Here is a 17,700-nt window from a genome sequence, read left to right as displayed (position 1 = left end):
CAGCAACGTATTTTCACCACCTGCCCCTGTCTTGGGCTATTTCCTTCCATTCACTTTCAATACCTAGGCTCCTCAGATCAGCCTTCACTTTGTCCTCCCATCTACGCCTCGGTCTCCCCACAGGACGTTTTCCCTCTAGGTGCCCTACCAGGACTCTGCGCGCTGCCCTGCCCTCATCCATTCGAGCTACGTGACCCGCCCATCACTTTTCAAACTGCATTTCTCCAACTCTTAACATATCCTGATCTACTGCTGTCGGCATTCTGGTAGTAACCAGGTATTTAGTTTTGTCTTCACTTATCCTTAGACCTACAGCTTCACTAGCCTTGATTAACGCATTCTCATTTGCTGTTACAGATTCTTTCCTATCGCTGATGATGTTTAGATCACCATCATACCCTACTATCTTAATATTGCCATTTAACTCCACACCCTCTGAATTATCTGCTGCCATTCGTACAATATATTCCGGGACTAAATTAAAAAGTAGCGGAGACAGGGCATCTCCCTGTTTAAGTCCGTTCTTTACTACAAATTCTTCTGTCTCCAATTTCCCCACGCGTACTCAACCTTCTGTGTTTTTCAAACTCGCTTCTATAGTCTAACATACTTCTTTGGTATTCCAAGTTCCAAAAGAATTCTGTACAATTTTGATTGCAATTATGAATCATATGCTTTTGTAAAATCTATGAAAATATTAAGAACTGGTTTATTGTATTCCCATTTCTTTTCCAAAATTTGACACAGGGTGAATATTTGGTCTATAGTTGATCTGTTCCTCCTAAAGCCAGCTTGGTAATCCCCCACAATTTCGTCTGCATATGGTGTAAGCCTGCTTAGCAGAATATTCGAGAATATTTTGGAACATAATGGTAATAGCGATATCCCTCTATAATTACTACAATCCATTTTGTCGCCCTTCTTAAAAATTGGGATCAGGACCGACTCCTGCCACTCTTCAGGTATAATCTCTTAGCACCATACTCTAGTAATCACTTTGTGAACTACTTCCACCAATTTATTTCCCCCATTTTTAACTAATTCTGCAGTTATGCAATCTGATTCTGGTGCTTCATGGTTTTTCAATTTTTTGATTGCATCTCTTACCTCCTTTAACGTTGGCTCAGGTATCTGGGGGTCTGCTGTATGTATTTCGTACGGCTGCTCATTTCCTGCTCCCTAGTGTACATTCAATAGATGCTCAAAATACCCCCTCCATTTACTTAATATGGAGGGGGTATTTTGAGCATCTATTAAATTAACAGCTACTACCGTATAATAAATCGTTACATGTATTGTGCTGAAGTAGTACTACACTACCTGTTGAGCTAGGCCACCTACGAAATTCCCGCCCAATTAGAAAGGGGCTTAGTCGAAAAGGACGCATTTCGAATCGATTTGTCCTCATTGGGACAGTTTTTCATACTGTAAACAGAGGCGGCTCTTAACCACGCTTCTGCAACTACCCGGAAACGGTTTGTTTGCTTGTATAATCGGATATTTTCATTCACGTCAGTTTTCACTCCTAATTACTGCGATCCATGCTGTGTAGAGACATCACGAAGCTAGAAAAATGTAATGAAATGTAGTATGACCTGCAGAGGACCAACACTTGGTTCATGAATTGGCAATTGGTCCCGTACGTAAACAAATGTATCGTGTACAGTGTGTTCGGAGATTGGCGTCACAGAATTCTAGGACTTGTAGAGGCGACTGAGTACATAATAGAGATGTGTTTCACTTTAGCGAATATGAAGAAGTACTCGTAGCTCCTCAAGTATGCTTTTAAAGTATATGTTCATTGGACTTTTTGTCCTTGTTTTTGCCCATACTGCCGCCTCTGATAGTTGCATATCCTACATTTGTGAGCAACAACCGTAGCGGTACACATATGTATTCCACTGTCAGAGGTGTCAGAATGATTTTCGTTTGTAGTTTCCGACTCGTTAGTTTCCGAATCCAGGACCCATATCTAAAAGTGATAAATTTATCCATCTTCATCATCCCAGAAAGTTTGTAACATCATGGCAGAATCACCCGGTACATACATTTAAAGGCGCCGGCTACTATAACTTCGACGTTCTGTAGCATCGTTGGGTGACGTTTCCGAGCATGGGTTCCTGTTGAAAGTATAATATAGTCACTCCCCTCTACAAATCCTAGACGTTTGTAACGGGAATTTCAGAACACCCTGTACTAGCCACAAATAGGCGAAGAGATAGATTATCGTTTATCCATTACCGAACAATCACTAGAAACAGTTACATCCATTAAATATCTGACTGTGTAAGTGCGAAATGGTTTTAAGTGCAACGGTCATTTAAAAATAATCTATTGAAAGGAAGGAGTATAACACACGGACAAAGGCAGCTTTAAAAAGTTGCTTTCGACCGATGGTTGCGTACAGCTTCATTGGCTGAGACACATATCATGTACAATTGATATATCTGCGTCTACAGCTGCGTGACTACTTTGCGTTTCACACTTAAGCGCCCGGGAGAGTGTTCCTAGAACCACCTGCAGACACTCTGCTGTTCTACTCTCGAAGAACGGGTTGGAAAAACTAATACCTGAATCTTTATGTGTGAGCTGTGATTTCTGTGATTTTATTACGATAATTATTCTTCCATGTGTAGGGGGGTGTCAACAAAATATTTTCGCATTCGGAGGAGAAAGTCGGTGATTGGGATTTCGCGAAAAGATAGAGCAAATTGAGAAGAAGTACAGAGTCACTGCCTCGTGTAGAAGGTCCGCAAGTGTCTCGGAGATGCTGTTCCAACTCCAGTGGCAGATGGTACAGGAAAGACTTTATTCGTCATGATATGGTTTACGCTCTAACGTCTGAGTCCGTACGTTCCTAAGGGAGATTATCAACATAAATTTTCCTCCTACATGTGGAAGCTTACCTAATATCCATCTCCCAGCGCACCACTAATGACTATAACAATGAAGTGCGGAAGTGACGGTGATGCACAAATTACCCTTCGCCACATACCGTGGCGTGAGATGCTGGGTACATATGTAGACGCACAGAGCCGAGAAATGGTTTAGCCACAGTATAAGGGAGTGTTTCCAGAAAGAATCTGTACACCACAGTGCAGATCACGCCAGTTTTAAACTTCCTGTCGTATTATAACTGAGTGCCCGACTGGAAATCGACCCTGAACGTAGACTTTCGCAGGCAAGGTCCTACCGACAAATACGCCCGGCTACGACTAATGACCCGTGCCCACAGTTTCCATTCTGCAAGTACCTCTGGACAAAATAGTCTCACACGTAAATAAAATAAGTGGCAAACAGGTACTGACACAAGTAAAGCTGGCTAGCTCAGTAGGTAACAGAATCGCCCTCGAAGGGCAACATTCCGGGTTCGGTCCGACTCATAGTTTTAAAGTTACAGGAAGATTCAAAATAGCGCACTGTCCGCTATACTGAGCAAACATCGTCAAAATCTCAAGTATTATCTGGTTTCAAAGAAGTCCTACGCGACTGTATCGTTATGTAGAAATACGAGTTTAAGACGGAAGTAAACAATCTTGACTCAAGCATCCGGACACCGATGCGTTGTTCGGAGTTGACGGGTAGTTGCCAACAGATGCGGTCGCGACACTACACAGCCCAGTCACGTTAATGGGACCACCCACCACCTACGTTTGACATCAAAGAGCAATAACCACTCCGAGACGGCAGATGACAGCATGAGTAGTGTAGGATATGTGACGTGTGCCGGCGGGACGTGCAAAAGAGTGCAGTCGTTGTCGTAATGCGGAAATGGAGCGATTTGTATGACGTCCAAAAGGGCACGATTAATTGCTTTCAGGTTAAGGGTGAAAGCATTTCCAAAACAGCTAGGTTTGTAAACTGTTCTCGTGTCGCAGCAGTGAAAGTATACCATGCATGACGAAATGCCGCCATCCAAAGCAGGCGGAGGCATCTGTGGTCCACCACGGGCCATAAATAACAGGGGTAAACGACGGCTGCGGAAATGTGTACAGACGTGAAACCGTACAGTAACTTACCGCCATATGAACCGAGGGGATACCAGCAATATCTCCTCAGTGGGTGTTGAGCAAACGTTGTTGCGTATGAGCCTCTGCAGCGGGCGCCTCGGTCATGCACCCATACATGCTGCTTTTCATTGGCCATAAAGGCTGGAATGTGCGCTCTAATACCGCAAACGGACGCCCACCAAGTGTCCACAGAACGTCTTTTCAGATGAATCACGCTTCACGCTCCGTCGGTCACGTGACCAATAGCGAGTATGGCCCTGCAACGATTGGAATGCTCCAGACCGTAGGAGGGAGAGTAATGGTCTGAGGAATGTTTTCTGGCAGTCCACACACACACTACATATTAACCAACTGAACACTCAGAATGAACTGTACGCTGTACTACGCGACCCCGACCAGTGCACTAAACTCATCAAGCTGACTGACGAAATCTCCAGGACCCTGCATCCAGAGTACCTACGGAACAGACCCTATGGAAGGCAAGTCGGTGGACGTAGACAGCAGAGTGCCCATGGGATGGACAACAGCTCTGACACCTCAGGAGAAAAAGATACGGATACTGATCATGGCAACGATTCAGATATTGAGGCGTCTCAGGCCGAGCGGTTCTAGGCGCGGCAGTCCGGAACCGCAATGCTGCTACGGACGCAGGTTCGAATCCTGCCTCGGGCATGGACGTGTGTGTGGTGTCCTTAGGTTAGTTAGGTTTAAGTAGTTCTAAGTTCTAGCGGACTGATGACCTCAGATTTTAAGTGTCATAGTGCTTAGAGCCATTTGAACCATTTATTGAGGCGTCTCACGTCGATGACCCATAGTGACAACCTGCGTGACAGCACGAATGCTCCGGAAAAACGAATACCAGGTTCATGAACCTAAAAATACACACACATATTAATAAACAACGAGCACCACAACTGTACTTAGGTACACATTAAGTAGCACCCCCATGTCCTGCAATCGAGAAGGAACTTAAAGTAGACACCACTTCCAGGAACGTACGCCTCCTGGTGACCTGCGACACACACCGTGGATGGAAGGATCTTAATCGCGGTCCCTCGTACCAGAGCCCAACCCGACGGATACATTAATGTAGATCGGGGAAAACCACAGTCCGGGCTGGGTCGTTTGCGGAACCGAGACGTGCTTATCCTTCTCATGCTTATTTCTCTCTTACATATCCATCTCTTCCACACCTCTCCTGGTCACGTCATCCCAAGAGCAGCAGACATAGATATAGATAGATACAGATATAGATACAGATAAAGAAACGAGACTGGCAGCCTACTACCCCTGATAAGCCCTAAAGAGGTGCACATGTCACTAAGTAAACTGCACCGCAATTGTAAATATGTAAATATCATGCAACAGAACCATGTCAAACAAGTAGTCAGTAGCATCAGAAAAGTAACTTAAAGATAGGCAACCAATGAAGATATCTACGCCTCCTGGTGGGCAGCAACGCACGGCCCAGGGAGAAGGATCTTAATTGTGGTCCCTCGCATCAGAGCCCAACCCGACAGATACACTAATATAGGTCGGGGAAAACCACGGTCCGGGATGGGTTGCTTGTGTAGCGCTAATCCCCTGACTGCTGACAATAACAAACAACAATGACATGGGGCGCCTTTTGTTGTTTCTTTCTTTGGCACTATGTTAGTTTAAGTATGGTAGGCATATAAAAGGAATCTGTGAGTGGTGACCGGCGACTTAATGGTCATTCCAACACCCTGGCCGCCACCCACATACAAGATGGTGGGAACTTCTCATTCTCTATACGTTCCTATCCTCTTTTTAAATTTTTGTTAAATTCCAAATTCATTTGTATTTCACTTTCCTATTTCCATAATATCTTTTGTAACGTTATTATAATGCTGCACAACAAAGTAAAACAACCAAACATATCAAACAAATAGAGCCCGCTTCCAAGTGGCGGGACACAGGCAACAGTGTGATGGGTCGGGGGTTGGGGTGGTGTCTCAACAGCCATTCCGGGCTGGGGGTGGGTCAGGAAACACATGCAGCAAGTGGAAAAAAAAAAGTCCACGGGTGATCTCGTCGTTCTGGAAGGCGCAATGGATGAACACAAGTACGCATCTATCCTTGGGGACAATATTCATCCCTACTTACAGTTTTTTTATCCTCAGCACGATCAAACCCGACACACTGCTCGCACTGTACGTGCTTGTTTCGAAGAGCACCGGGCTGAGTTTGCCGTACTTCGCTGGCCATCAAACTCCAGGGATTTTGAACCAATCGAGAATCTGTGGGACCGCCCCGATCGGGCTGTTCGTGCCATGGATCCTCAACCAAGAAACCAGGCGCAGCCGGCCACCGCACTGGACTCGGCGTGGCTCCGCATCGCTGTCGGCACCTTCCAGAACCTCGCTGACTCCCTTCCTGCTCGTCCGCGCCAAAAAAGAGGGTTATTCGGGCTCCTAACAGGAGGCCCCATTAATCTGACTGCACCGTGCATAAAAGGAAGTGGAGATTGTCGTGTTGTCAGTAGAGGAGCAGTAACACCACAGTAGGTTGATCAGCAGAGGTCAGTGAGTGACAAGTTGCACTAATCGTTGGAGGTGACCTCAGTAAGAAATCTGTCAGGGACACTTCAACCTTGCTAAACCCGACCGAGTCGACTGTTGGTGATGTGGTTGTGAAGTGGTAACTCGGTGTAATAACCACAACTAAACCAAGACGAGGTAGACCTTGTGTGCAAACGGACAGTAATCGTAGAGCATTTCGGATGGTAGTAGTACAAATTCGCCTATGAGAAGCAGGAGGAACCACTCGTGACTTTCAAAATGCTACCAGCAGTCCAGCTAGAATAGCACAGTGATTGTACGTAGTGAGTTACAGAACTATAGTTTGCAGTGGTCGAGCAGTTTCTCATAAGGCACATGATTCTGAAGTCAATGCTGAGCGGCGCGTGAGCTGGTGTAAAGAGCGACGTCATTAAATGGACAGTGGAGGAAGGGAACAAGTGATATGGAGGTGTTACGATAAGAAGGTGTTTTTCCTGCTTTGGGTGTAGTCACTTCATTGCTCTCAAGAAAAGCTAAATGCGGAACATCATATACACATTAACAGCATTGTGTACTGCATACAGTAGAGGATGATTCATTGCATCAAGTATGACGATGCAGCCTGACATAAAGCAGTACTTATTAGGCAATGGTCTGTTGGCTATAATATTCCTGAAATGGATTGATCTGCTCAGAGTTCCAACGTGATACCAATGGAAAACCTTTGGGATCGGTCACAGCGCTGATTTGATTCCAGACCCTATCCCACCGTGAAACTTTACTGCATTCCCATGTTTTGGTTCATGAGGACGAATGGGGTGCCATTTCTCTACAGACGTTCAGATTCCTTATTCAAAGTGTCTCGAGATGAGTTGAAGCCGTCACTAACAGGTGTCAGGATCCTTTTGAACAAAGGGAATACACTTGATGCCAGCTTCAGGTGTGTCGTCGGAAGAATGCAAGACGAAGTGTAATACACCCACAGAGTAGATAGCTTATTAAACCCTCTCTCGATAAATTTGAGTAACGTTTGGCAGGTTGGTGTACGTATGTATAAAATTAAATGAAGGGATGAAGCCGATTCAACGACAAAAAATGGAACGTCGCTTGGCTAGGGCCTCCCGTCGGGTGGACCGGTCGCCTGGGGCAAGTCTTTTGAGTTGACGCCACTGCGGCGACTGGCGCGTCGATGGGACTGAAATGATGGTGACAATACAACACATGGTCCCTAAGCGGGGAAAATCTCCGACCCGGCCGGGAATCGAACCCGGGTCCCTCAGCATGACAGTCCACCGCGCTGACCACTCAGCTATCGTGGCGGACGAATCAACGGAAGACTTGCGATCTACGTCATCGGTTGTCTTACAAGGAAACTCCCTATCGCACCCTCGTCATATTTAGTGGTAAGCCCATCAAAAACTGAACCCAGATCAAGTATGAAAACAGGAAGTAGCAAAAATCTAAACATTGAACTGTCCAAGCTCAAGATCTGCAACATTGAGCGGAATCGAATAGCGACGGCGTCTTGGTTATGTGGCCACGCTGGTGGACTCGCGTTCAAATCTTCCTTGTGACCCTTTTTTTTCACAAAATTATGACGTCTCTATTCGCTATTTTAATTTGTCTGTGTCGTTTTGTAACGTTTGTTTGTGCGAGCCAGGTGTAAGTAATGGACGTCGAGGCGTACGTACCTCCTATTAGTTCTAAGCAAATACCACATGTTCTGACTCTTCCTTTCCGTTTTGGACGTAATGCCTCTTGAATTCCTTTATTACAACATAGTTGACATCCGTTTACTTGCTGTTTCTATTTCCAAGAGAGGTCTAAGTGACTCGCTTCTGCTCTCACTGTTCATCACATTTCCTTGAGACGGTAATGTATTCTTACCACACGACTCAGATTCTATAACCAATGTATAGTATGACAATTACCAAGACTGCAGGAAGAGAACAGACCCGTCAATGACCAGACGGAAGTTCATAGTTTTGCTAAACAAAATGGGGCACGAGGGAGATTTGAACACGGACCTCCGAACTTGCAAACCAACACCGTGACCCACACAACGAGGACGCCGTGATTCTTGCAGTTCTCTAGATGTTGCACATCGTGACGCTGCACCGTTCAAAGTTTCCAATTTGCTTCTTTTTTCACAGTTCAGTACACCTTCTTCGCGTTTTCATGCTTGATCTGTGTTCGGTTTTTGACGGGTTAGCCACTGGTCGGTTTTACCACTAAATCTGAGGGAGGTGGGGTGGGGAGTTTGCCTTGTTAGTGCACGTGAGAGTGTCACGTAAGTGTTCAATAAAGAAGAGTGGGAGATGGCAAGGGTGCAAACAGTTTTGCAAAGTCGTATTTTGTAAATTCGGAATGCCCTCGTTCCAGTACAAGTGTTTCATATTCTATTGTTTCCTCCAACGTACATGTAGCGTAATGGCCTGTAGGGAAAAATTAGAGGGATTAGAGGGAATACAGTTGAATACTGACTATCTTTCTTCCGGCATCTCATCTGCATGTCGAACAACAAAATGATTCAAATGGCTCTGAGCACTATGGGACTTAACAGCTGAGTTCATCAGTCCCCTAGAACTTAGAACTGCTTAAACCTAACTAATCTAAGGACATCACACACACCCATGCCCGAGGCAGGATTCGAACCTACGACCGTAGCGGTCGCCCTGTTCCAGACTGAACCGCCTAGAACCGCTCGGCCACACCGGCCGGCGTCGAACAACAACTAAGAAAATCATTTTGCCTCATGTCAGGTATGAATCAGAATGTGGCCTGCGATGTACATTTCGAAATGCATGGAGAGGGAAAGGAAATAAACACGACGACGCTAAAACAAAAACATTGTCACATTTTCTGTACATTTCGCTCGAGAAGCCCTGCGTCCTCAGGGGCAGAGATGAGGCTGTTTTATATACAGCCACAAGAACTTGTTTCACAACAGTGAAATTGTTGGCAAATGCCCTGCAGTAGCTATGGCGAAAGTTTCTTAAGTGAATTCGGCCGGCTGTGAAATGAGGTGCCGGGGGAATACGTTAGCGCGCCAGCTGCCTGCGACACGAGAGGAGAGGAAACTTCGTGTCCACGCCACAGGCGATTTGGCAGCTCACAATCCCTCTGCGGGCTGGCCGAGTTGAGCCCGGCCGCAAGAGAGCGAAAAGCACGGGCAGCTGACTGGCTGAATGGCCCAGCAGCCCGTGGGCGGACAACGAACCGACACGGCGGATCGCGGGGGGTGGAACATCGGCAGCGCATTACGCCCGCGCCTTTGTCGGGTACATCTTTTATCTCCGGCGCCTTCACTCCCTTTCTGGCAGCGCGATCAGGATAACTTTTGCCTCTCTACAAAATCACCTAAACTTCGTGAGCTCGCCTGGAAATAATGTGCCGTAATATCACGTGCCTTGCTATAGAAGTACACAGGCAGACCAAATGTTACAGTATTAAACCAAATTCTCTCTTTCTCTGACATCTGACTTGGACTGCCGCCCCGTTAGGCATTTAGTTTAGGAATGTCGATTCAGTTCCCACAGCGACTCTGTCTTGCGGCACTGGAGCGGTATCCCCCCGTTGTTTGTATTAAAGTCTGACAGTTCCAACCCGTGGCAAGATAAAATAATCGCTACTCAGACTCGAGTACTTTGCAGACAAACGAGTCCTGTTAAATGAACCAAGAGCACAGGAAAATTTAAAAAGTGGTATCACGAAAACACAGCACCTGCGTCAGACGTTGTTGTTATCTCTTCCGTCACACTCCCCTGGGCACACTAAAGCTGAAAAGGCTCTATCTGTTAAACATCGGCCATATACTTGGAAAAGAGAAAATAACCGCCGAGAACTAGACGATGGATACTGAACTTTTTCGTGTGATATCAGTGGCAAATACTGCCTGCTCTGCTGTGCATCCATAAAACATGATATCAATTCTGAGTGTAAGTTCACGACACTTATTATTGAATAAAATATGGTGATATGATATCGTAATTCGCTCACACGCACTCACATGGATCATTTCGTTTAAATGGACACATCTCTATTAGAAAAAAATTGGGAAAGGGAGTGTAGCTGTTAGAGTTAAAACTCCTGAGTATATTTAATACATAGGTCGTTAAACATACTCCATAGGTTTTAGAGACGCTAGTAAACATCAAAATAAGGGAAAGAATCCACTAAACATTGCTTCGGACATTCTTACCCTAAACGCTATGAGCATTTGTTCATCTTCATTAACGTGATAACACTACTGACCATTAAAATTGCTACACCAAGAAGAAATGCAGTTGATAAACGGGTATTCATTTGAGAAATACATAATACTAGAAATAACATATGATTACATTTTCACGCAATTTGCGTGCATAGATCCTGAGAAAACAATACCCAGAACAACCACCTCTGGCCGTAATAACGGCCTTTATACCCCTGGGCATTCAGTCAAACGTCCATTGTTCAAAGTGCCGTCAATGCCAACAAGAGGTGACCGAGACGTGTAACCTATGGCACCCCATACCATCACACCGGGTGATACGCCAGTATGGCGATGACGAATACACGCTTCCAATGTGCGTTCACCGCGATGTCGCCAAACACGGATGCGACCATCATGAGGCTGTAAACAGAACCTGGATTCATCCGCAAAAATGACATGTTGCCATTCGTGCACCCAGGTTCGTCGTTGAGTACACCATCACAGGCGGTGGTGTCTGTGATGCAGCGTCAAGGGTAACTGCAGCCATGGTCTCCGAGCTGATAGTCCATGCTGCTGAAAACGTCGTCGAACTGTTCGTGCAGATGGACGTTGTCTTGCAAACGTCCCGATCTGTTGACTCAGGGATCGAGACGTGGCTGCACGATCCGCTACAGCGATCCTAATAAGTTGACTGCCATCTCGACTGTTAGTGATACGAGATCGTTGGGACAAAGCACGGCGTTCCGTATTACCCTCCTGAGCCCAACGATTCCATATTCTGTTAACAGTCATTGGATATCGGCCAACGCGAGCAGCAGTGTCGCGATACGATAAACCGCAATCGCGATAGGCTACAACCCGACCTTTATCAAAGTCGGAAACGTGACGGTACGCACTTCTCCTCCTTAAACGAGGCATCACAACAACGTTTCACCAGGCAACGCCGGTCAACTGCTGTTTGTGTATGAGAAATCGGCTGGAAACTCTCCGCATGTCAGCACGTTGTAGGTGTTGCCAACGGCGCCAGCCTTGTGTGAATGCTCTGAAAAGCTAATCGTTTGCATATCACAGCATTATTTTTCCTGTCGGTTAAAATGCGCATCTGTAGCACGTCATCTTCGTGGTGTAGCAATTTTAATGACCAGTAGTGTACATTTCCTCTAGCGTAAGTTCTTCCTTTTTACAGACTGTAGCAAACAAATGAAAGTACAACATTAAACTGTTACTGTGAAACAGCAGAGCTTCTTATGTTATCTACCTGCTGTTACATACGATCTGCATTCGTGATTCAACGCTGGCGGATGTGCTCAATATGGTATCCATTCATAGTAAGGCGCGCTTCTGTCCGACATCTTAGGGAAGCACGAACTCTCTGAAAAACTCCACGTTTGTCATGGATGAGCTGGCAAAGAGTGATGAAGCGTTCCTGTAACTTTTCTACGTTATTAATGTGCTTGTACACACCAATGATTTCAAGTGTCCACACAAACAGGAATCCTAGAGGTTAAGGTTTGCGGAACGAAGTTGCCAACCTACTGGACCTCCCCGTCCAGTCCACTGGAAACGGAATGTCTGTGTGGCTGGAGCTCTGTCATGCATGAACGACATCTCCAGCCGTTATTGGAACGATTCCTCCTCTAGCAGGACAGGCGAGGCGTATGATGGGGAATCACGATTCAGTGCAACCCTCAACCTGTTTACGAGGAGGAGTCAAGTGAAAATTTGCTGTTGAACAAAAGTGAAACGTAACTGCATCATTTTCCGACATAGTCTCCCTGTCGTCCAATCCACTTCCTCCGCGAAGGAACGACACAGATTGTTCTGGAAAACATTATTTCGACCGTGTTGCACAGCCACTCGCCCATCGCCTGCTGTACTTGTTAATCGGAACGAAAATTTCTTTCCTCCCGTCGCCTCTTTGATTGGTCCAAATATTTGTTAATCACAGGGTACAAGATATGGTGAGTATGACGGATGAGGTAGAGAAATTGCAGGTCATCGATGACTGCAAGTGTTTTACGGGCAGTATGAAGCCAAGCTTTTTTATGCTGAAAATGACAATTATAGTAAGAAGTCTACGTCGCTTTCATCTTATTGCGAGCTGAGGCTGATTTCTTAACCTGCTTGGACATGACGCACTGGTACCGGCGTTTCCCCTAGTCGTGTATTGTTCCAACACAGCGCCTCGTTCAGCCCGAAAGAGAGCCAGCAACACGTTTCCTGCAGATCGCTGCGTCCGGTACTTCTTGGGCTTTGGTGATGGTAAATGGCGTCATTTCTAGCTTGCTATCTTCTACATCTGCATGTACATAGATACTTTGCAAGCCAATGTACGGTTGTTTCGGGTTCGTGGTAGTGTCTCTAATGATTAACAGGAAGGGGCTATCACCTTCTGCTTCAGAGCAGAACAAAAGTTCGTCACAGACGTCACTCTTTCAGTTCTAGAATGAGCTGACGTGGCACCCATCTTGCAGACACTTTTCGAAACTTAGGCACTATGTGACTGATGTGATGTGGTCAGCCACCAACAATGTTTAGATTTGCAGCTATGTCATCCACCGTCACACGACGATTTTCCATCGCAACGGCTTCAACTGCTGCAGTAGATTCTGGTGTCACAACGCCGTGTGGCTGACCCGGGCGCTGAACACCTTTCTCAGAAGTCACGCCATTTCCGAAGTTCCTGTTCCACTCATACGTTTTCTGCAGTGACATATACGCATCACCATATTGTGCATTCATTTACTTGTGGATTTCAATAGGTTCCTTCACTGCTCAGAAAACGTATAACTGAACGCTCTTCATCCTTGTACATGGCGCAAGTGCGGCAACCATTTTGAACTAGTATTGTGGTAGGCTTTCGCTTTTCTGCTGTATGCTGCCACCTGTAGGGCATTCCTTATGTAACTGGTTACAGTACTGCCAACTTACAAAACAATGACGCGAAATGTCGATTTATAATTACTCTTTCAAGGTTTTCATTTGACTCCCACTCGTAGCCTTATAGTAGTGTGCAATATCTTACTAGTCTATCGCCAATAATTCCTACCCACAAATTATTTGAAAAACAGTGCTGATGGTTTGCGTTTTCGACTGAGTGTGGATTTGCATCAACTCACACACCTTGGTTACGAAAATTGAAAACCCCTTTTCGCTTGAAGCACAAGAGATGTGATTCACAGCAGCGAAGTGAAGTGCTAATAACTCGTAAGATATACATTTTAGAGCCTATATTTACTGGGCATTTTTGTCTGCTCTTGATCCACACAGCCATCTAACGCATTACGGAATACTTTTTTTTAACGTCCTGTACTTCTTCTCTAGTGTATGCAACTAGAGATGTCTATGCCTACTTAACTAATGAGTGCCCACTGAGAGTCAAACACAGTGACTTCATTCCTGCCCCGTATGATGGACGTAGGTCATATTTTAATTGATGAATGACGCAATCAGCCACATATACCTTTTGACATGTTTTATAGTAATGCAATAACTGGTTTCGGGCTACCACGAGCATCTTAAGATGGCTAAAGTTTTCAGTTACACGGATGTTTTAATCAACGTCATGTCGTGTGCTCCTACACTGCACAAGAGAATTGGAATATTTATAGCCACTTTATGAGATGTTTCATTACTAAAAACACGCTTAAGTGCTAGCTTTTATTTAGATATAGTATGAAATAGTTGTATTCATTTAGATAAGTTTCAGTAGAATGGCGATTTGTTTTGTTGTGCCGTATGGGGTTTTCTAGGTCGATGTATGTGTTGCTGAACTGCAGACGGCACACATACTGTCAATAAATTACTGTGGCACTCTTCACGTGTGACGGGAGTATTAAGTGTCACACATGTGCTATACACTTGATGTTTTTGTTTACAGTGCAAATATTATCATTAAGGAAACATACAGAGATATCATTCATTTCCTATTGACCAATGATTTAAACAGAGTAAAGACGATGTGTGAGGTTTGCAAGATGAAACATATTGACAACAGAAAAATATATGCACTCTAACAATAAACTTATAGTTAAAAGTTGATTTCGGTATTTTTAATTTTTTTTATAGTCAGCGGAAATTCCGACGAACTACTGTAAAGTCAAATGATGGGATACAGTCAATTAGACATACATGTCGTTCATACATTTTTGTATACATAATGTGATTATTATATACACTATGGCCACTAAAATTGCTACACCACGAAGATGACGTGTTACAGACGCGAAATTTAACCGACAGGAAGAAGATGCTGTGATATGCAAATGATTAGGTTTCCAGAGCATTCACACAAGGTTGGCGCCGGTTGCGACACCTACAACGTGCTGACATGAGAAAAGTTTCCAACCGATTTCTCATACACAAACAGCAGTTGACCGGCGTTGCCTGGTGAAACGTTGTTGTGATGCTTCGTGTAAGGAGGAGAAATGCGTACCGTCACGTTTCCGACTTTGATAAACGTCGGATTGTAGCCTATCGCGATTGCGGTTTATCGTATGACGACATTGCTGTTCGCGTTGGTCGAGATCCAATGGCTGTTAGCAGAATATGGAATCTGTGGGTTCAGGAGGGTAATACGGAACGCCGTGCTGGATCCCAACGGCCTCGTATCACTAGCAGTCGAGATGACAGGCATCTTATCCGCATGGCTGTAACGGATAGTGCAGCCACGTCTCGATCCATGAGTCCCAAGATGGGGACGTTTGCAAGACAACAACCATCTGCACGAACAGTTCGACGACGTTTGCAGCAGCATGGACTATCAGCTCGGAGATCAAGGCTACGGTTACCCTTGACGCTGCAACACAGACAGGAGCGCCAGCGATGGTGTACTCAACGACGAACCTGGGTGCACGAATGGCAAAACGTCATTTTTTCGGATGAATCCAGGTTCTGTTTACAGCATCATGATGGTCGCATCCGTGTTTGGCGACATCGCGGTGAACGCACATTAGAAGCGTGTATTCGTCATCGGCATAATGGCGTATCACCCGGCGTGATGGTATGGGGTGCCATCGGTTGGTTACAGGTCTCGGTCACCTCTTGTTCGCATTGACGGCACTTTGAACAGTGGACGTTAAATTTCAGATGTGTTACGACCAGTGGCTTTACCTTCATTCGATCCCTGCGAAACCCCACATTTCAGCAGGATAATGCACGACCGCATGTTGCAGGTCCTGTACGGACCTTTCTGGATACAGAAAATGTGCGACTGCTGCCCTGGCCAGCACATTCTCCAGATCTCTCACCAATTGAAAACGTCTGGTGAATGGTGGCCGAGTAACTGGCTCGTCACAATACGCCAGTCACTCCTCTTGATGAACTGTGGTATCGTGTTGAAGCTGCATGGGCTGCATGGGCTGTTTGACAATGCCCAGGCGTATCAAGGCCGTTATTACGGCCAGAGGCGGTTGTTCTGGGTACTGATTTCTCAGGACCTACGCACCCAAATTGCGTGAAAATGTTATCACATGTCAGTTCTAGTATAATATATTTGTCCAATGAATACTCGTTTTTCATCTGCATTTCTTCTTGGTGTAGCAATTTTAATGGCGAGTAGTGTATATTTGTAAGTTACTTGCAGAAAAAAAAATAGAGATGGAGGGTGGGATGAGAGCAAAACATTAATTCACCATGATAGTTCATATTTTTACAGTATTTATTGACATTTTGAACAGGTTTTTCGTAAAGATTTGTGACTGTTAGGGGGTCCTGCTTGTGTCTGGAGTCTGTGAACAGACCAAGGAAATTATTTAGAATCTGTTTACGGGCTAGTTCCCGCCGCTCGCTTAGATTGCAGTGAGGTGAAATGAGGATGTGAGTAAATACTAACAGTTTCTCTAAGAGGTGTATTTTCTTACCTTTGGTAGTGGTATGTAATACCTGTAACGAGCCATTAATGTTAGAAACAGAGTGTCCATTTTGACAGATGTGAGTGGCTATTGCAGGTTTATTTAACCATCAATGACTTAACGATGTCTTGTACTGGAGCTCCTGTCAGGACAAAAGCTGGTCCAACTTTTGTGTTGCCGTGCGGCAGGTGCGCGCCGACTGGTCGGAGGGCGGCCCCACCGAGGACTGGATCTCCATGGAGGACCTGGACGGCAAGACGTACTGCCGCTACCCCGGCACCTGACGCGCCGGCCGCCGCCCCCCACCCCCGCCCCCGGCCGCCGCCCCCGGGGGCTGCTCGGACCAAAGTGCCGCCCGCCGGACCGCCTCGAGCTGGCGCGCGGTGTCTCTCCGGAAACACCGCGGAGTGCTGCGAAGCGAAGCGACGGTGTCTGCCGATCGGCGGCCACTCGAATCTCGAAAAACTGTTGACTCTTGCAATCTTCCAACACGAATTTGTACACACATACACTCACTGCCATATTTTACAGAAAAATTCCAAGTGATATTCATTTAGGTAACAATAGGTTCACGATATAGCGTCTGCTGCGAAATAGCACGCAAGAGAGAACTGTAAACAAACGCCAGAAATTTGGACACACACTCTGTGCCATGTCACAGCAAACATCACTGATCAGATCTCGTCGATGCACAATACACGGTAACTGTGAGCTATGAGCGCTCGTCTCCTTTAACACGTGCGGTGTATCCTTTTGTTGTTGTTTGCATTGTGGAGTTTACGAACGAAATAAACGATGTACAGTAACGTTACCATTGTTCAGTAAATGATCAACATGGAGTCTAGTGTTTAAAATAAAAGTGAAACTTTTCCTTGTATGTATTTATTGTGAAGCTATGCAAAGGGTATTCCAGGAGGAAAGAGGACAACATAACCTGCTGTTTTCCATTACCGATTATCTCAATGCCGAATCCAGTTAACGCATGCTGCCTACGACAAGCATTTGAAACCTAACGACCACATAAAAAGGATTTCAATTATATCTAGGAAAACATTGTCAGGATTTCTTGCTTTTTCCTTTCTTAAGATAGTGGCGTAAAACGCTATCTTCTCCAAAACCTG

At 45.5% G+C, this 17,700-nt stretch overlaps 1 protein-coding gene across 1 annotated transcript in view; it reads left to right on the top strand.

The window, feature by feature from the left end:
• LOC126252741 (dipeptidase 1-like) overlaps positions 1–16,881 on the top strand; it is a 1,484,085-nt gene extending 1,467,204 nt beyond the window's left edge. The window contains exon 14 of the mRNA XM_049953644.1: positions 16,768–16,881. Coding sequence (XP_049809601.1) covers positions 16,768–16,863 — 96 coding nt within the window. The 3' untranslated portion in view covers positions 16,864–16,881. The remainder of the gene's footprint in view (positions 1–16,767) is intronic.
• The last annotated feature ends 819 nt before the right edge of the window (positions 16,882–17,700 follow it).

This window comes from Schistocerca nitens, chromosome 4 (genome assembly GCF_023898315.1).
Source record: "Schistocerca nitens isolate TAMUIC-IGC-003100 chromosome 4, iqSchNite1.1, whole genome shotgun sequence".
Taxonomy (NCBI): domain Eukaryota; kingdom Metazoa; phylum Arthropoda; class Insecta; order Orthoptera; family Acrididae; genus Schistocerca; species Schistocerca nitens.
Note: the sequence above shows the minus strand (reverse complement) of the source record. Positions and strands in the feature narration are given on the sequence as shown.